Raw genomic sequence first — 20543 nt, 5'->3', positions numbered from 1 at the left:
AAATGTTTTATGACTTCTGTCAGTAACTGTTAGTGTAAGTATTCAGATAATTAACTAGTTTTAATGAAAGCTTCAGTAGTTAGTTTAAATAATATCCCACATATCAACACCACTGGTATTATTCTTTAAAACAACAAGCCACAGATGAACCTCTTTGATAAAACAAGTTTAATTTAGTTCATATGAATTATAAGGCAGAGCAACTCTGATAACAGGGAGTATTTTGTCAAAGACTTCATCTGTGGCTTTATCATTTTCTAGGCCGTTAGGATCAAGGCTCAGAGTCTAAATTGTGAGACATACAATAACAAAAATGAATTTAGGACAGCGGACACCAAGTCTTTGACCTGAGGACAGAAAACTGCTAACCTGAGACACAAGCTGCACTTGTCTTCTCCTGTCTTCTCTCTGCTGAAATAGTAGACACTGTCAACTACACTGGTATTATTGTGATGGACAAAATTTTTTTAAATCACATCACTGTGAGCGTATGTATGAGTTTACCCTTCGCACTGCTGTCATTACCTCACTGACTTAACCACTGACAGCACACTTGTTTCACTCCTTCAATTATACCAATTTAAAAATGTTCCCAAATACTGAAAATACTGCATTTGTTATCTTATCCAGCTCAGCACTGACAGAATCTCAGAGATCAAATGGAAATGTGTAAAAATATGTGACTTTACTTTCACCAATTGAATCCCCACTGTGATGCAGAGAAACCTGAAGCATACCTTGTAGGAATGAAACAACACTTCTTGGTCATTACGTTAAAACTGAATTGAGTCCTTAAATGGTGAGTTCATGTGTCTCCCCTTTACCTTTAAAGCTAGATGACAACATCTTTGTTTTTAATTGTTCATAAATGCAAGAAAATTTGACCCTAAATTATCAATATATTTCAATAAATTGCATTTTTGTATATATTAATTGCAAAAGTAGAGTGCTTCATAATTACAATATAGGTACATATGGTCATGCTAATGTAATCCCCTGTTTTTCAGTGGAATGTCTGTATTTTTTAAGTTGTTGCTTTTTTATTAATCAATCCAATCAATCCAGGAGTAGCATAACAATGTCTGAATTGTTGAGTGTATCATCTGCATTCCTAAACCCAGGATTTAAGAAAAAACTGTCTGCAGCACACAGGGAGCAGTATGTCTTTTTATTTGCATAACTGAGCTGCTATGTAAATGCATACTTTATGTAACAAACAATTGTTTGAATCCAAAGAAAATAAATACCCTGGCTGCTGTCCTCCTCTGTACTGCTGAAATCATCCTCATAGTAGGTGTTTGAATCTGTAGAAGCACTGGCATCACTGCTGACTGAGCCCTTTCTCTGACGCTGGAGAACACAAGCCTAACAGCAGATAAATGAAATCAAAGTCAACATTTAAAAGTTTGGTTGGGACACAGAAAGTTTCCAGGATTCACCCAAGAAGTCAGCCGCAGTATACCTACATTTGAAAATGGCTGGTTTCAATAAATAATCATCTAGACATCCACTAATTTTGTAAGGGATAAAAAAGGATAAACTACAAAGATAAAAATGAACCAGACAAAATCTGTTGCTTGTTTCTTTTGTATCACAATATCACAATTAATGTTCAAATCAATAAAACAGCATAACTGCAAATGCAAATTACAAATACAACTGACAGCACCTTTTTGTAGGAGGTGGAGAGAAGTGTGAAGAGCAGATTTGTCAAGGGAACAGAGTCAATGAGTCTTTGAACCCTCTGGCTGGAAGTGCTCTGTGCCATGATGTTGAGCTCAGCTGGTGGTCCATCACTTGCCCAACCCTTTAGATTTGGCAGAAGGGGGGAAACGGCTTTTAAGGAACACAAAATACTTTCAGTAATTACTGAAGCATACTTGGATGCTTTTGAATTTTTTATTAATTGAATTCATTTCCTACCCTGAAAGGGTAACAAAGAATGAAAATGCTAAAAAAAAAAAAAAAAAAAACCCCAAACAAACAAACAAAAAAAAAAGAAACAACTTTCAAATCTGTGCGTCTAATTTTAAATAAACATGCAATCTTGTAAAACAACAAGGAACTTATACTAAATATGAAGCCATGAAGATTTAACTGAGGTACAGTAATTAAAAAAAAAATTATTTTGGTTCCTCAAACAAGAGATGAAGGCTTGAATGTGACTAGCTACATTAGTATTTAATTCAATTTTACAGTAGAGGGTTTAAACCTACAAACGATTGTGACATCTGAAACCAGCGATAGCGGTGGCAAGTACAGTATGGCTACAATGGCAGTTTTGTTTTAATGCAGCCACGTTTTTTTGTTGCTTCACTTACTCTGTGCAGAGCTTCAACCTGCAGATCCTGGAAAAGTGAAGTCAAAAGTTTGATTGCATGGTTGGCCAGGATAACAGACAAAACCCCAAAGCCTTGGTGTCTTGAGAGGGAAAACAAAAAAGATCAAAACACAAAAAGGCAAAACATTAATGCACACAAATGACCTTTGATGCATAAGCATACCTACTGAACTAAAATTGTCTTTATTAAGATTTAAAAATACCCTTTGCCAGGACCAAGTTTAGGTGACCCTGCGCCATCCTTGGTGCGACTTGCAATATCACGGACACGCAAAGCAGCCAGGGGATCCTTCTCTTTTCCTTTATCTGCCAACGCTGTCGGGCTCAGGTTAAGAATCAGGTACAGGCTGTTTAAGAGGCACCAGGCTCCAAGCAGTTGGAAGTTCTGATAATGCTGCAGAACAGAGAAGAGAGAATTTTAAAAATATCAGTCATAATACTTAACTTATAACTGACAGTCTAGGACTGTCAATTATAAATATATCAATCAAAATTGGTACTCACCTCTCCTCCAGCTCTGCGAGAGTTGCTGATGGCTTGTCCAATCATTTCATAAATCTCCAGCTGTTGTGAAGACAAATATATGTCATCTTTTTAAATCTTGTTAAAATATACATGTTAGTAAGACAGTAATTAAAGACTTTTTAAAAGTGATTAGTTATAATACTTACACATTTCTGGACAATTGTGGCTGCATCATTTTCATAGTCCTCTTCTTTGGTACCAGTGGAGGCAGAGCGAAGTTGCAAGCCACTACCCACCTGTAGAATGGCCATGCAAGTGGCCACACTTACACCTAAACAAGTAAAAACGCATTGTAGATGTATTTTTTTTCCCTTAGTTTGGTTTTTGAATGTTATAGCAGCCTGAATAACATGGTATGTTTTTTTTAACCAAAAATGTAACCACCTACCAGCATAGAGACAGCTTAGAGCCAGCACAGTCATATCCAGTAGTCGTCCTGGTGTCAAGGGCTCCAGTACAGGCAAGGAAAGTGTGTCCAAAGCCATGGTCACATCTATCACCAGTGAGTGAAATCTATGTATTTTAAGTACAGGATAACAACTTAATGTTGGGGCCAGTGGTGAAGTGGCCAGATGCCAAAATTAAACACAATTTCTTATTAGCCCAGTAGATTTAAAAAAAAAAAAAAAAAAAAAAAGAAAGAATACCCATTGCGAACAGCAGTGGCATCAGCCACTGTGGCTGGCATGATAAAGAATGAGTTGGCTGATACAGCATCCTGGAAGCGGTTGATGTAGCGTAGAAAGTAGGGCAGGTTGAGGCACACTCGTAACAACTTCTCAGACCCACCTGGAAAAATTACATTAAATCAAAAAATTTAATCAAATAATAACTCATTAAGTTTCATTTTAAATTAATTAATGGTAGGATTACTAAAGAAACTAAATTTTCATTGCAATTTGTAAAGGAAAAAGTGCTTTTACAAGGTTACATATAATTTAGAGCTCAAGCGTGCTTTCAAGAGTGAAAAGTAAACAAGGGACCATCTGACATTTTGAATCAATAGGGGGGAAAAAATGTAAATTTTCCACATGGATGTGTGGGGGAAAAAACAAACTCAATTCTGGATTACAGCCACTCACAGTGTATATATATACACTCCTGTATGGAAAATCAATTATTGAAGTATATTCATCATAGTGTGACTTAATGGTGACATTTACTAAACAGATATTTTTCAAAAAAAAAAAAAAAAAAAAAAAAAAAACAACCCCCCAAGATTTCTAGTCTACCATCTTTCAACAGCTGCAATAAAACTTTTAAACCCTGACCTGTATATAGTAGTGTCAAAGGTCCAGTCTCTTGGAACAACTACTTACCTAGTTCCTGTAAGCTTGACACATTCTGGGACACAAAGGCATTTTTCATTTTGGTCTGAACAGCTTGATCTGTATTTTGTTCATCGCAATCACTTTCAGCCTGTAATTAACAAGAGATGCAACAATTACAACAGATAATTTTCAACAATACAGTGACAGAATATTATTTTAAATGCAGCTAACAAAATTAATTTAAAAGGAAAGGGGAACAAAAGCAGAAGCTGCATAACTTCTGCTAATAGCAATCGAGAGTAGCTGGGTCATTAATACTTGCCTGCATGTGTGCTGCTGATGGAGAGGCCAAGATGGTGGTAAGGTCAGGGTTAAAAACTGATGTCAGCTGATTAAAGAAGTTCATTTGTACTTCTTTTTGTCGAAGCTCTGGGTTCACAGCACTGGGTAACTCCTTCTGATCTTCCACTATTAAATGAAAAAAATGGCACAAGAGTTTCACCACATGTCAAGGCTGTTAATCAAAAGGGCCTCTGTGACAGCCCAGGCAGATAAATACTCACAGCTTCATTGAATAATTATAGTATATAGAAAACTAATAGACCAAAAATCTCCAAATCCTTCCAGTGAATGCAGTGAATTTCCAGTTTTCGCCATATAACTTATTCATGTTGTCTACCAGGACAGTGAAGCATTTTTCAGTTTTGTCCTTTATGGAGTCTTACCATCTGAAAGTGTCTTGACGGTTTGAGGCAACTTGGCAGATTTCATCATAGCAGTGAAAGTAATGATTTCTGTGCGATCTAGTCTGCTGCAGCCAGTGCACAGTCCCTTTATTAAAAGGATCAGGTGTTTCTAAAGAAAAACAATTTTTATTTTTATTTCAATACATAATTCCATACAAATAGAAAGCAGAAAACCACCAGAAAATGCAAATCAGTGATAACTAGAAATGACTACACTAATCTATTACAATTGACTACACCCACCCTGCTGACTGTCTCACTTACCTGTGAAACTGCACATGCCTCATCAGGGTTCTCCAAGCGCAGCAATGAGAATTCGATCAATACTTTGCACGCTGCAGCAACTGACAGCAATTGATTTCTTGGTACTGGGGAAACAAAGAAAAGAACAAAAATAACATCTAGCAACAAAACAGTTTTCACTGAAAGATTCTGGCTCATTGTCAGTGAGTGGCAGTAATTTGTCTATTACTCTTAGGAGAAAATGAAATACACATACTTTGTCCACATACTGTGGTGATGTAATGTGCTGAGAGTGCCACGAATGATGAGTAGAAAGGTTCATACTGCTTGTCGTGGTGAAGAATGTCTGATTCACTGCAAACAAAGGAAATATGACTTTTTACACAACATTTATAGTGGGTTGTTTTAGTTTGTTTGGGGGGAGGGGGTAGAGAATACAGATAGGACAGTGACACAGAGTGGATTTGATCTAACTCCTCCTCCTTTCCTCAACTAGTGTCTTAATTCTTCCACGCAAATAAGAGTAAGAGGTGCAAAGATGGGAGTTAAAGTGTTCACGGGACAATCTCATGTTCTGCTGTGTCACATTAAACAGATGGCAACCTCTCATGATGTACATCAAATCAACTGCCATACTAAATGTCCAAGTAACAATAAAGAAAACAGTTGCTGACTGCAGCCTTACTTTTAAAATATAGACAGAATCAGCTCCATCTGTTGCTATGGTGACATTACATTGTGAATTGTGAAATTGATTCCTCTGAGGCACTGCAATTATGTAAACTTTGCTTACCTACAGTTTGTCCAATGTGTTTGTGCAAGAATTCAGTCTTAAAAATTAATTCAACTTTTTAAAACAGACTTCTTATAATTATAATTCATTATCATCCATCCATTAACATTTCTTACACATTTTGTCAACACAACCCTTTAATAAAATAAAAGAATAAAATGGTTTAATGGTTATTAAATGGTTTATAATCTGGTCAAAAGTTAGCATCAAAATAATTACTGTTCTTCAGTATACACCACCTCAGTGACTTAACTAATTAACATTTCTGATACATCTCCCAGGAGCATTAGTTTGTCTCAGTTAAAAAAAAATTAAAAACAAAAAAGATAAATTTCATATATCAAATCACAATCAATTGCAATATATATGCAACAAATAGTCAATATTATCAACAATTAATTGAACCTTCACAAAAAAAACAATCATGACCTTCACAAAAAAGCATTAAAATAGTAAAATGAATGCTATTGCTAACATGCTATTGACAAGTTGCAATAGCATGGCCATTCTGGTATCTGTGCTAGAGTGTGGCTACAGTGAGAACACAAAATTTATAAACCTATCACCCAGCTTTACCAAACTCAGTGTGGTCAAACTCGTGGTATGCCATTTAAGCTTTAGCAATTCAAGCCTACTTCTTCAATGTTGTCTTCACAGAATGAAATACTTCTTTAGGACTTGAGATGTAAGGAAACAAGGTGTGTTTATGCTGTTGGTATTGGAACTGGCTTTTGGTGTGGTTGGAATTTTTTAAGTACTTTTACATAAGCACCTGGGGCCTCTAATAGGCAGGCTTGTTACAATTACATAACTGAAAGAAAGAAAGAAACATTTTATCCAATACTTACATAGATAATGGAGTCTTATTTTATTTTAATTTTTTTTATTATAGTAAACTGCACAATAGGATAATTCAACTACACAACACTACTTTCAATCCTCGTAATAGTTATGTTTGCATACAGCCTGTTGCACTGGAAAACGAAACCAACAGACATACTAGGAAGCTTTTTATTTCAGTGTACTAGCTTATGTTACGCCACAAACAGAGAATCAAGGGAAAACTACGGAATCAAATAAATCATTCAACAATACTTGCAAAGCACTAATATCACATATTCCTACTTTTATGAGAACATAAATAGGTGGGAATGTTGTAACGAGATAACAAGTTCATTCTGCACCAGCATCTTTGTGGTTAAGCAGAACCATTCAGCATTACCTAAAGTACAAGTCTTAGAAGCAATAACCCTAAGTAACAATTTTACTAACAACAAGTTGACGGTAACCCACCATCACCTGATCAAAAATGAGTGGAGAGATAAGGTCCCCCGCCTACTTCCAGCCTAACCACAAGCAGATGACGTTAGGCAGACTGGCTATTTTTGCCACCCATATAATGCGTGATTTGGCTAATGACATGCCCAGATTACGCCTCATAATGCAAGTGTTGCTGAATTTAGCCCAATTAAGTCAGCTGACGTAGTCAAATATTACTCTGGCTGGGGCGTTTGAGGGTTAGCCAGTCCAGTTGGAAGGCCCCCCGAGTTAGCCTGCCGGCTAATGTTTGTGTTAGCTAGCTAATGATGAAGCAATTTTGTTAAAGCTTACACTGCGACACCGTTTAACGTTTGCACAGCGCTGACATTACGTTAAAGATAAATGTCCATCAGTCATAAGACGTGCGTTGTTTCAAACTCTGTAGTCAGCAGAAAGGAAACGCTAAATAGCATTTTGAGTAAGTTAGCTGTCATTAGCATATCAGCTAACGTCTGGAGCTGACTCCATGCCAGTGCAAGTTAAGCTTAAATAGCTTGCTAGCCGCTAACGTTAACAAAATGGGTATCGTTTCCCATCCAACTATACTAACCAAGCTAGGGTTAGCAATTTAGCCAGCTAGCCTACGCCTAGGTGGACACAGGCAGTATTCAAGCAAATATGAACCTGCAATTTATTGACAATTAACCGGTTACCTGTTGATTATAGACCCAATAAGCTGAGGTAGCTCCTTCGTCTCAAAAGCAGTGTACGAAGCTGATAAAAGCGGCCGAACTGCCGCTGTCCATTCGTGTTCCCCATCTCCTCCGCTCGACGCCATCTTGAAATCCTAACAGAAAAAACTAGTTACTGGAAGAAGAAACTGTGGTGTAAGTAAATCTTGGGGGCGCTCTCACTCTGATACCAGCCCTGCCAACATTTCACTCGAAATGTTTACTGGTTTATTGTTTCTAAACTCATTTTAAATTATGTATAATAATATAGTTCCCATTTTAGAGGAACGAATAAAGCGATGGTTTTCCCTTCATTCATTTGTGATATAATTACGTATACAAGTAGTAAAACTTACATATTGGTTGTTGTTTTTTTTTGTTTTTTTTTACCGAGTTTAACTTATCTTTTTATTGTTTTAATATTAACTTCATCAACAAACCAATAATCAAGTTTTTGGCTTTATGTGACTTTCATCCACATATGTTAATATTCTTGTATAACGATAGATAGATATAGTAATACGACACCTTTTGATTCCAAAAAAGCCAACAGGACTTTATCCAAGATCATCAAGTAAGTAAAAAAAAAAAAAAGAGTAAATATTAATTCATATAATAAATAAAATAAAATAAATATTTTATTGTCTAATTTCTGACTGCACCACACAAGGCCTAGAATGCACTGCTAAATAGATAAAATATATTAAATACACAAATCTTCTTCGTTTTTCTTTATTTAATTGGTTTTTATTTTCGCTTTTTTAACGTGTCGGGGTGCAGCCTCTGTCTTCCACCTGAATCCTGTTATTATCCCCTGTGGTACCATTATTTTTAAATTTTATCATTTGTGTTTCTGTCACATGATCCCATCACACATTTTCCCACACATGAATTAATCTCGGTTTTACACTATTTTTTTCAATAGTGATCTGCTTTCTGTATTGTTTTCTTTCAGTTTAGGATTTGGTTCAATCCATGAATATTTGTTAATCTGAAAGGTCACTACCGGGACCGACGCTGTAATCTTTACAACCTTTAGGGGGCAGCACTTCTCCATCGCAGAACAAAAAGGAAGTCGTTCGGCTTCCGACTTCCTCCTTCCGTTGAAGAGCAAGTCAGAGCTGCTGCAGCAATGGCAAAGCTAATTTTGCTTTGGCTTAAGTGTATCATATTATACAATGCTGTCGATGCTGTGTTTGAGGACCAAGTAGGAAAATTTGATTGGTAAGAGGAGTCAAGCGAACGATCAAATGTGTGCCGATTATGTTTTAATGTGGAAATGCTAATGTTAGCACCTGTCAAAGCAGCTAACTGCGAATCGGTGGACTTTGAATGAGAGAACAGGTCAAAACACATCAGAATGAATACAAACAAATGTAAATTTGGTAGTTAATTTCAGGAGGTGTACATATCTCCATGGTTTATACATTAAGTAAATCATTGGTCCCACTAAATTCAGCAAGTGAAACGCGATAGAAAGTGATTTAAAGGTAATAGGAAAACGTTGTAGCCAATCTGATAATAATCAATAAACCAGTGTCATGTAGTTTCGGCTTTTCAGTTTGAGAAATATGTCTTTGCACCGGGATTGGATCCATGTGGTCATTAAAACAATGGTGTCACTATGATCATGGGTGAGCTGGATGACAGTCTGAGTGCTTGTGCTTTCTCTTCATGTTTCACAGGAGGCAGCAGTATGTAGGCAAGGTTCGTTTTTCTCATTTTGATACACATGTGCAGTCATCCAAAAAGGTTCTTGTAGCAACAGAGAATAATGTTTTTGCCGCACTCAATACAAGGACCGGGGAACTCTGTGAGTATGTTGTTCCTTTGAAAGACGAAGTTCTCATATATTAGGTATAGTCTTTTATTGTCACTTTGTTATCAATGTCTGTTACAGTCTGGCGACATGTTGATAAGTCTGGACCCGAAGGAAACATTGATGCTCTTTTGCACCATGGACAAGGTGATTTATTTTTTTGTAATGATTCTAATCATGTATTTGAATTGCAGTAAAGTTTAAAGATTTTTTTTAAAGTTCCTCCAGTTGATGAAACTGTGTTTGTGTCCTAGATGCGATCCTAGTGGTTGGCAATGGCCGCCTGCTGCGATCCTGGGATGTCAATGTTGGTGGTTTGAACTGGGAAATTGTGCTCGACTCTGGAAGGTGATTATTACCTTGAGGTTAAGAATGGTCTTTATTTATTCATTTATTTGATTAAATCTTACCTCGTTGCTTTTTATATGTTCAAGTTTCCAGAAAGCATGTCTAGTGGGACAGCAAGGCACAGTGAAACATGTGGCTGTTTTGAAAAAAAACATTATCTCTCTCCATTACCTTTCTAATGGCCATCAAAAATGGATAGAAAATCTACCAGATAGGTATGTTTTTATATTAATGTTAATTTTGTGTACTGATGTTCTCTGTTTCAATGAACATAATTCTACACAGGAATTCATTTACCACCTTAAAGGCTTTTTTTTGTAGAAAATACTACACAGTGTTGCAAAAACAGTAGTTTTATTATGAAACGTTTGTCACCTTCTGTTTCTCTCCACAGTGAGACTGTGGATTACCAGACTGTTTATTCTGGAGGAAATGGTGAAGTTTATGCTTTGGGAATTGTTCCCCATTCCCACATTGTTATTATTGCTTACAGCACTGATGATGGAGAAATAATCAAGCAGGTAATCCTGTTTATTAATGATAGTATTAAAAAAATCAGCCTATGCTCTGTAAATTTAATGTATATAAAATAGGTAATTTGTTAAAGAACAAATTACCTAACTTAAACACTGAACCAGTGGTCAGTATATAGAATGATTTTTGTGAGTTTCTTGTTTGCAATGTTTTCAGATCTCAGTTGAAGCTCCGTGGCTGTCCAACATAGTGGCCAGCTGTGCAGTGATTGGTCAGGGGGTGCTGATTTGTGTAGACTCTGCAACTCCATCGCTGTACATGTACAACTTAAACCCAAATATGGATGATTTACAGATGACCCAGATCCCCCTGCAGGTATGATTCTAACAAAAACCTTTCTAATGTACAAAATTGCCATGTATGTCCTCTGCTTTAGATTGGGTAAGTTTTAAATTCTGCCTCTCTCTTTCTCAGCTCTCCACTTCTGTGTTCTTATATGTTCCTTTGTAAATGCACAGTTTTTCTTTTACAGTCTTCTCCTATTTGTCTTCTCACAGTCACTGGGACTTGAAGTAGCTCCAGACTTTCAACCGGTCCTGGTGTCTCACCAGCCCAACTCAGCCCATCAGCCTCTGTCTGAGTTCTTCCTTCAGCTCGGCCCTGATAACTTCCTGCTTCTCCAGTTCAACAATGGTCAGATAGTTACGCTCAGGGATTTCAAGCCAGTACGTAAGCTTTTCTCTATATTTTTGTTTCATATTCAAAAACATTAGCCTGTCCTGGTATTGCAGTTGTTCTGCTATATCAGCCAACATCAGTAAATATCTGCAAAAATGGAAATGTGGCTTGGCATCCTTGCCAAAATATTTTATTGCCCTGGGAAAATGTCAAACATAATAACTGTTAAAAACGGCCAAATACGATCCTTTTTTTTTTTTTTCCAACCTGTGACATTTTGTAGAATGTATTGTTTTTCTACAGAAACATGATGTCTTTTGTTGTATTATACAGAGCTATATCCTTTGTTTGTTGTAGGCCTTGCTGGTTTCCTTTGCAACCACTGGAGAGAAGACCATTGCTGCTGTTATGTCCCCCAAGAATAAAACTGTGAGTTAAAGTAATATTTCACCTTTAGATTTATGTGTGGGTTTTGATGTGTTTTAGCTGTTTTCTTAGTCATAAATGCATTTGATTTTAGAAGGCAGATGTGTAATACACATATTGATTTACTTAATGTAAAGGTTAGACTTGTTACTGTAAGTTTTTTTTTTTTTTTTCATGTCTTTCAGGAAACTGTCTTATAAGTGTGTTTTGGGGGTTTTGTGTCTTGTTTTTTTTTTTAAAATAAAGTTTTTTATTGGGAGATTATTATTTGTTTCTTTCCCATAGGCTTGCAGTATTAACCTCTTTAGTGCTGAAACTGGACGAAGACTTCTAGATACAACACTGATTTTCGTTATGGATCCTAATGGTGGCAAACCAGAGAAAGTGAGTCAGTTTTCTTTCCTGAGGTACTGTGGGAACTATGGCCTTTCAGAGCAGGCAGAGTTTTCTAAACACAGGTGCAGTCAGTACATTTCAGTATGATGTGGAAAAAATAAGACATGCTGGTTTCTGGGCTTTCTTTGAAAATATAGACAGTACTTTTTTTTTTCTTTTTTTTTTTTTATGCCAACTTTCGTAAATGTGCCCCGTAGTGTGTTAGTAATGGCTTTACAATAGAAGTAAATTATGTTCTCTCTTTCAGATCTACATACAGCCATTCTTGAAAAAAGATGACTCTGTAGGCTACAGGGCCATGGTGCAAACAGAGGACCACACACTCACTTTCATACAACAGCCAGGTATGAGCGGCAAAAACAGGAAGCAAGGAAAGAGTGCTCTTTCAGGCTGTACTGATGTTAATGTGAGCAGAGCTATTGATGCTGCACGACTTTTTTTAATTATAGTTTTACTAAAGCTAACCAAAGTAAAATCCTTCTCATTGTACTCAAAAGAGCAAAAGAAGAATAGACACCCTATTTTTTCTGGAATGTGTTTTAGCAAGGTCAGACAGAGGGATGAAAACTTCATGAATACTCATACTGTGGTCTGACTGCGGTGGGTTTCTGTCAATCAGTAGGCAAATTAAATGTAAGTGAGGAGTCTGCGTGTTTGTTTAGTGTTGAGAACTTGGACATTTTTCCCAAAGCGCATAGACTTGTAAGCTGTGCAGTGCCTCATGATAATATTTTTGGTTTATCCCACCTCTTAATCATCATGGTTGCTGCCAACATCTGACCACGGTGTGGACAGATTTCATAATGTACCTACAGTCCTGTCTTTTCCACAAGAATGATGGAAAAATGCATCTCATGATGTAATTAATGGAAAGCGTCAACACAAACTGCATACAGCAGGGTGTGGAAAATAGAATGAATAAACGATTGCAGAACAATAATGATTCTTGCTTTCCAGGGCGTGTGATGTGGACTAGAGAGGAGGCCTTGTCAGATGTGGTGACAATGGAAATGGTGGATCTGCCCCTCACTGGAACGCAGGCTGAGCTGGAGGGAGAGTTCGGCAAAAAGGCCGGTAAATGTCAAACCGAAATTTTTGCTGTTTTTGAATGGAGTCATGTAAATCTCCTTTACAAAGCGTAAACTCAGCAGAACTGGATGGTGTCTCCATTAATGCTTCCATAACTTAGAATTTCTAATCATTTCTGAGGGTTGTTGCATTTGCTTTTGTCCTTACTTAAACAACTCAGCTGCTTTATCAAATCGGCGAATTTGCTATATTCCAGTTTCAAACATATCTTTCGCGTGTGTGTTGATATTACTGCTTTAATTTTGTTTGTTTTTGTCCTGTTTTTTGTTATTGCTGCTTATGGATTCAGCCATTCAAGGTAACAAATCTGTGCTTTTTTTCAGCAAAACTTGATTCCCTGTCTTACGGTTAGGACTTCCTCACATTCAGTGAACCATTCCTCTGTTGAACCCTTTGCTTCATTTTATTTCACTCTTGAAATAAATCCTGTATCCCTGTGTCCTTGTTGTTTCTCGCAACGTTTGTTGTATTTAAGATATGAAACATGACGCGGATCAGATGTTAAAAATTTGAGTCAAGTCCCCTGAAGGTCACTTAGCGGCATCTGTGCTCTTGTTTACGTTTGTCCAGATGGGCTGATGTCTATGGTGTTCAAGAGGCTGTCCTCTCAGCTCATCTTGCTGCAGGCCTGGATCTCTCACCTCTGGAAGCTGTTCTATGACGCACGCAAGCCTCGTAGTCAAGTTAAAAACGAGGTCACCATCGAAAACCTGTCCAGAGATGAGTTCAACTTGCAGAAGATGATGGTTATGGTCACTGCATCTGGAAAAGTATGAAACGAAAGCTTATCCTGTCTTTTAGAAATGGTTTGTTAGCATTTCAGGGAGGATGAGCAGCGCTGCACAGTTGTGGTCAAACTAGATTTGGTTTATTTTGTCTAAAATCAGGCAGGCTTGAAGGGAATTGAAACACTGATAAATAAACTCAGATTAGTCATCTCACTTTTTCCTGCAAGGTTCATTCTTTTCTTCTTCTCCTTTTTTCAGCTCTTTGGGATTGACAGTAAGACTGGCAGTATTTTATGGAGGCACTACCTCAATGATGTCCCATCGAATGCAGCGTTCAAACTGATGGTACAGCGAACGACAGCGCACTTCCCTCATCCTCCGCAGTGCACGTTGCTCATCAAAGATAAGGTAACTTATTGCAAAGGCTCTGTGTTTGGAGATTCAGGTTTGGTGTCAAAGCTCTTATCTTGCAGGCTGACAATATGGATAAAGCTCAAATAGTTGGCAGGGAAAAAAACTGACCAAATGGTACCTATAGTTTTCAACTTTAAAGACAAGACAGGCTCAGTAAAAGATAAAAGTAATCTTAAAGATACCCACTTGACAGATAAAGTACTGACCTGACCTGTAAAATGTGATTAAGGTTTATTTTCTTTGTTCTATTTTTGGTCATCAGGACACAGGGCTCACCACACTGCATGTGTTTAACCCCATCTTTGGAAAGAAGAGTCATGTGACTCCACCTGCTCTACCTCAGCCAATACTTCAGTCACTCCTGCTGCCACTCATGGACCAGGATTATGCTAAAGTTTTGCTTCTAGTTGATGATCAGTACAAGGTTTGTAGCAAACTGTATACATTTACACATTCACTGTATTGCATCTCGAAGCCATTTCTGTATGAATACTCATCATGCTGCCTCATAACTGCTCTATGTCCCATTAATTATACTGTTTACATGTTGTGCATGACCACCAGGCAGTAGAACACTGTTTAACACTGGCATTGTGTGAGCTGTCGGTTACCTGCAAACAAATGATATTCATCTTGCTCGCTTTTTCCCAGGTTTCTGCATTTCCTTCTACGAAGAACGTACTGCAGCAGCTCCAGGAAATGGCCTCATCTATATTCTTTTATCTTGTTGACTCCAGCCAGGGAAGACTTTCTGGTTACAGACTTAGGACGGCAAGTGAAACTTTTTGAACGCATCATTTCCTGATTCTCACAGGAAACCGTCATGAAACTATACCCAAGTCACAGACAGAAAAAGTTCATGTGTATCATTTTGTGTTCTCAGGACTTGTCCACTGAGCAGATCTGGGAAGTTGTCATTCCAATGGAGATACAAAGGATTGTCTCTGTCAAAGGGAAAAGGCCTAATGAGCATGTCCACTCGCAAGGAAGAGTAATGGGAGACCGCAGTGTTCTCTATAAGGTACCGTAACATCCTTTTTAAAACACATTTTTTTAAATTTATTTTTATTTAACTTTTATTTATACAGGTAGTCCCATTGCAACTCAGTGTCTCATTTACAAGATAGATCTGTTCTAGACAAACATTAAAATTACAACAATAAAAGAAACAGTAAAATAGCTAAATTTGTCTAATGTACACAGTCATACCAAAGATAGGAACAAGTTCCCAGTGATGATTTCACAAAAACACTTGTATGTCTTTGAAGTATGCAAGTGAAAACAACTGAGAAAGCTTCAAATCCTTCTGGTTAAGATTATATTATTGACTTTATTCTGGCTCGATTTTGGTTTGTTTTGGCTCAGTTTTCCCTCTTTGCTCTAAAAGACAGTAACGCCCCCGTCTTGTGACGTAAACTAAAAACTCATCTTTCCAAGAAATCTTGTAACCCATGTCACTGTTTTCCCAGTGAATCACATTCTCCCTTCGACTGCCCTCTTTTAGTAAGAATTCACTGCTAGTACTCCTTACTGTTGCCTTTGTTGTGATTTATGAATCACCCGTGAAGTGTGCTCTTGCATTCATTATTTCAGAGAGTAGCACAAGAAGATGAGGATAAAAACACATTAGAAATCATTCACTAGGACAGTTTATAGCGGTACATCGAGTAGTGCTTGAGGTTTCCTAGAATTGTTGATCTGGATAGGCTGATGGCCAGCTGACTGCCATATTTGAGACCTTGTTGCAAGTATTTCCGGTCATATTTTTTGTAAGCTAGATTCCTGAGAAGGCAAATGTAGCTTAACATAGTCAAGAACCCTCGTTTATGGACTGAAAAATTTATTTTCCAACCTTTTTTCATAAATGAAACCAGGTACAAAAAAACCCCAACTTATTTCCCTACTACAAAGAAAAAGTCAGTGCGTTAATGCGGTCCTACTTGGTTGTAGTGGTTTGCACTTTACACATTTGCTTGGCAAGCAAATGTCGTTGGTTGGACTCCAGCCGGAGACACAAATCCCAGTTTGGGTTTGCGTCAGGAAGGGCATCTGGCGTAAAACTCTGCCAAATCAAACATCTGGAGTGGCCCAAAAGTAACTTGAGTGAGGCTCTGCTTCATTTGACAACAAATTTATCTTAATTAACGAGATATGTACTTTTGTGCTATTATATTAATTTAAATGTCCAATTGTGTTCTAACTAATTTTTATAGTACCTGAACCCCAATCTACTGGCTGTAGTGACTGAGAGCACAGACACGCATCAGGAGCGCAGCTTTGTCGGGATCATCCTGATTGACGGTGTGACCGGCCGCATCATCCACGAGGCTGTTCAGAGAAAAGCCAGAGGACCGGTTCATATTGTGCATTCTGAAAACTGGGTGGTGGTGAGCACGCTTGTTTGCTACAGTCATGTGTAGGGATTGAAATAATTACAACCACCTTTTGTTGTCTTGCTTTTTGCATCGTTACAGTTTGAAGGCCATTTGTTCAAAGCACATACCTAAATGGAGGGAAAAAGGGGAAATATTGAGGGTTATATTTATTGTGTCCCCTTCCCCTGTGTGACTCCGCAGTATGAATACTGGAGCACCAAGTCACGTAGGAACGAGTTCTCTGTAATTGAACTGTATGAAGGAATGGAGCTCTACAACAGCACCGTGTTCAGCTCGCTGGATCGGCCACACGCTCCTCAGGTTCTCCAGCAGTCTTACATTTTCCCCTCCGCCATTTCTACCATGGAGGCCACGCTGACTGAAAAGGGCATCACCAGCCGCCATCTGCTCAGTAAGTGCTACTCGGTTATATTGCTGTTTTCTGTGGTTTTTTGGCTTTTAGTTATTACATAATATGTTAGAAATAAAAAGTATTTTCAGCACCGGGCTGCCCTTTTGTAATACGGTATGTTTGTTTGAATTTGCTTTGTCATAGTTGGCTTGCCGTCTGGAGGGATTTTGTCATTACCAAAGATGTTCCTCGACCCACGAAGGCCAGAAATAGTATCTGAGCAAAGCCGGTCAGTCCTCAAGTCAGGCTTAGTGTGAAAATGAAAGTCAGATTTTTCTTTACTGTTATGTGTCTGACTTGTAAACTTGATCTTCAGTGAGGAGAACCTGATACCCTATGCTCCAGAGCTAATGATCCGTACAGAGTGGTTTATCAACTACAATCAGAGTATATCAAGAGTGCGAGGTATTCACACTTCCCCGTCTGGACTGGAGTCAACCTGCCTGGTAAGTCTGCCTTCAAAGTAATGAAAAGCACATGACAGCACAGTGTAAGATTAAAATAAAATGGTTTAAAAATCATTTACATCACATATATTTAGTTTAAAATGGTACAAAGACAACCTATCAAATGTTGAAATGAAGAAATTTTATTGGTTGAACAACACACTCATCGGCCACCGCACTGGGTCACCTGTTCAACTACTTGTTTACATAAACATCTAATAAGCCAATCACATGGCAGCATTGTAATTCTCAAACTGAGCATCTTAATGGGGTAGAAAGGTGGTTTAAGTGGCTTTGAATGTGGCATGGTTACAGATAATAATCTGAAAAACAAAAACAAAATATCCAGTGATCAGGAGCTCTCTATGTGAAAATGTCTCATTGATGTCAGAGGTCAGAGGAGAATGGCCAGAGTGGTTTAAGCTGATAGGAAAGCAACAGTAACTCAACACATCGAACTTTAAAGGAGATGGACTAAAGCAGGAGTAGATCACACCAGGTGCCACTTGGACCAGAATCTCTGAGCAATGTTTCTGGCACCTTGTTGAATCTGTGCCATGAAGAATTAAGCCAGTTCTGAAGGCAAAATGAGGTCCAACATCGTACTAGCAAGGTATAACTAATGAAGTGGTCAGTGAGTGGATATAACATGTAACTGTGGCAATCGGAGCATGTTTAATATCGTGTTGCATCATTTCTTCTATGGGGTTCATAACTGAGGGGAAACAAACGCTGTTGTTTTAAAAGTGAAGTGTTTTCCCATCCTTGGTAGATATATTGATTTCAGCTGCTCAAAAGTTAATGGCGTACTTTACTAGAGTTGTGATCCTGAAATAATTGATACATTCCCTGGAAAAAAGACTCTGGGCATGTTGCTCTGAGATTTTCATATCATTTAGTGCACAAGCTCTGTGGACGTTTTCTCCAACCGTATTACCAAGCTGTGAGCCGCGCACTAAGAGCAAACCCACTGGTCCCTTTTTAAGCCTGTAATATTCCAGGTTCATGGTTTCCAAAAATATTTTCATATTTTGATTTTTCATGCCACTGAGCATTTTTTTTCCACTCTGCCTCAGTCCATCTTACATGAGCTTTGGCCTCGGAAATGTCCTGGCCCCTGCGTCTTGTTTATGTTTGGGGGTTTTTTTTGGTTTTTTTGCACATAGTGGAGTTTTAACTTGTTTTTGTGGACGCAGCAGTGAACTATGTTCAGTAGAGCTCATGCACAATTTTCCACAATGGAATATTGTCTTGTTTTTTAACCAAAGCTTGGCTATTCAGTATCTGCTTTTGACTTTCTTCCCCACTTACAAGGAATTATTTGGATCCTTTAATATCATCTGCCATAGATGAGAAATTCCCCCAGTTTAAATTAAATTGACAGTGGTTTTAAAAAACCATTTGCCCACTCAGTCTCTGTCTTTCGCAAATGGTGAAATCCTCGTTGGTTTTACTTCTGTGAGGCTCAGCTTCTCTAGGATGTTTTTTTTGTATAGCAAATCATGTTACTCAGTAACCTAATTAGTTGTGAGAATGTTCCACCGGATCTTTTTTTTTTTTTTTTTTTTTTTTTTTTTTTCTTGGTATAGCATTACGCAACTTTTCCAGTCTTTTTTTTTTTTTTTTTTGCCCCTTCCCCGTGTTGCTGACGTCAAATTCAAAATGAGTTCAGAACATTTTTTTTCTTGTTTACCGTCCAATTTAAAGCATCTTCAAATCATTGCATGTACATTTTCACCGCATCACAACTATTTGGAAACAGGGCTGTAGATGATTCCTTATTTGGAAATGTATTGCCACCACTTGGTTTTCCTCCCCACTTAAATAAAATCTTAATATGACAATTTTATTTTATTTTTTAGGTTGTGGCATATGGTCTTGACATCTACCAGACACGTGTGTATCCCTCGAAGCAGTTCGACGTACTAAAAGATGACTACGACTACATGCTGATCAGTAGCGTGCTTCTTGCCCTTTTCTTTGCCACCATGATCAGCAAACGCCTGGCAGAAGTTAAACTGCTCAACCGGGCTTGGCGGTAAGGCGACGGTTAAAATCCTACATCTGCCAGCTCTGTGGCTGCACGAAGGACCTCGGCTCCAAGAGATGAGACCGCTGAGGCCGTGCCTGTCCAAGAACACAGGTCAAAGTTCAATAAGGCCCATAAGGAACTGCAGGGGTGAGGGGACAGTGGGGAGGGGGTGAAATGAGGGGTTAGCAAAAAGTTTTTGTGTTTATTTTTTAACTTATTTTGCAAAAATGAATTATTTCATAGTAGAATAATTGTTCTTTTGTGAAATGTCATTTCGATTAAATGTTTAACACAGCTAATTATGAACCGATAAAACCGGCCAATTTATTAAACTATGGAGCTTGAAAACTTCTGCTCATGTGAAAGTTATTTTAGTTACTCCAGTCCCGTTTGGATTGTTGGCAAATGAGCTGTGAATATGAGCTGTGAGGTGATAATGTAGCATGTACAAGAAATGGTTTTTTTGAGATGTCTGAAAACCACCAAATGAACTGTTACACTGTTGCCACCATCACATGATGAACCAAGGGAATGGGAAGAGACAGTAGCCTTTCTTTTATGTACATCTCTCATCTTGTAGCTCATACTTTTATGAGAAATTTTCCACATAGCTACTGTTGATGCTCCATTAAAATTTCTCCCAAAACTCCATTCTGAGCGCTTTAGTTTGTTGTTGTTGTTGTTCTTCTTCTTCTTCTTCTTCTTCTTCTGTTAGCTGCTCCTTTTAGGGTTCTTCACAGCTGATCATCTGCCCCCATCCACCTATATTCTGTCACACCAACTCTCTGCTTTTGATTATTATTATTGTTATTATTAGTATTATAGTATTATTAGTAGTGTTGTTATTATTATTAGTTCAATATTCCAGGTGCTTGTGACATGATCCACTCTAAATAACAACATGTGCTTTTTTTATTATGTAGTGCCTGAAAGTTCAATTAGACATGGGATGGCAGCCTGGTTTCACCCTAATGCCATAAAAATATATATGTTCAT

General features: G+C 37.9%; 2 protein-coding genes across 14 annotated transcripts in view; one reads left to right on the top strand and one right to left on the bottom strand.

Moving 5' to 3' along the window:
- The window catches only part of ubr4 (ubiquitin protein ligase E3 component n-recognin 4), a 53734-nt gene extending 45692 nt beyond the window's left edge, over positions 1-8042 (bottom strand). For 8 of the 12 annotated variants that reach the window (XM_040047866.1, XM_040047869.1, XM_040047875.1 and 5 more), the window contains exons 1-15: positions 7893-8042; positions 5383-5480; positions 5148-5251; positions 4863-4992; positions 4460-4605; positions 4186-4285; positions 3514-3655; positions 3255-3379; positions 3013-3137; positions 2846-2905; positions 2545-2735; positions 2322-2421; positions 1670-1807; positions 1248-1365; positions 370-411 (exon numbers count right to left, since the gene is read on the bottom strand). In XM_040047866.1, coding sequence (XP_039903800.1) covers positions 370-411; positions 1248-1365; positions 1670-1807; positions 2322-2421; positions 2545-2735; positions 2846-2905; positions 3013-3137; positions 3255-3379; positions 3514-3655; positions 4186-4285; positions 4460-4605; positions 4863-4992; positions 5148-5251; positions 5383-5480; positions 7893-8017 — 1744 coding nt within the window. In that variant the 5' untranslated portion in view covers positions 8018-8042. The remainder of the gene's footprint in view (positions 1-369; positions 412-1247; positions 1366-1669; positions 1808-2321; positions 2422-2544; positions 2736-2845; positions 2906-3012; positions 3138-3254; positions 3380-3513; positions 3656-4185; positions 4286-4459; positions 4606-4862; positions 4993-5147; positions 5252-5382; positions 5481-7892) is intronic. The other 4 variants (XM_040047871.1, XM_040047874.1, XM_040047878.1 and 1 more) reach the window with 2 other exon arrangements.
- Positions 8043-8980: 938 nt separating this feature from the next.
- On the top strand, positions 8981-20198 carry emc1 (ER membrane protein complex subunit 1). 2 transcript variants are annotated; one of them, XM_040047879.1, is made up of 23 exons: positions 8981-9134; positions 9596-9723; positions 9811-9876; positions 9984-10077; positions 10164-10292; positions 10472-10598; positions 10768-10926; positions 11109-11276; positions 11587-11658; positions 11941-12039; positions 12299-12395; positions 13009-13125; positions 13430-13438; positions 13711-13910; positions 14127-14276; positions 14545-14706; positions 14934-15053; positions 15166-15303; positions 16496-16669; positions 16859-17069; positions 17214-17298; positions 17386-17515; positions 19378-20198. In XM_040047879.1, exons 1-23 carry the CDS (start codon positions 9043-9045, stop codon positions 19555-19557), a joined length of 2907 nt encoding a protein of 968 aa, XP_039903813.1. In that variant the 5' UTR covers positions 8981-9042; the 3' UTR covers positions 19558-20198. The 2 variants fall into 2 exon arrangements, with proteins under 2 accessions (XP_039903813.1, XP_039903814.1); XM_040047880.1 differs by lacking the exon at positions 13430-13438 and having other exon boundaries at positions 8982-9134.
- The last annotated feature ends 345 nt before the right edge of the window (positions 20199-20543 follow it).

The sequence above is a fragment of the Simochromis diagramma genome, unplaced genomic scaffold (assembly GCF_900408965.1).
Source record: "Simochromis diagramma unplaced genomic scaffold, fSimDia1.1 OVJJ01000387.1, whole genome shotgun sequence".
Classification (NCBI taxonomy): Eukaryota; Metazoa; Chordata; class Actinopteri; order Cichliformes; family Cichlidae; genus Simochromis; species Simochromis diagramma.
The sequence above is the reverse complement of the archived record's forward strand: the minus strand, read 5'-3'. Positions and strand labels throughout refer to the sequence as shown.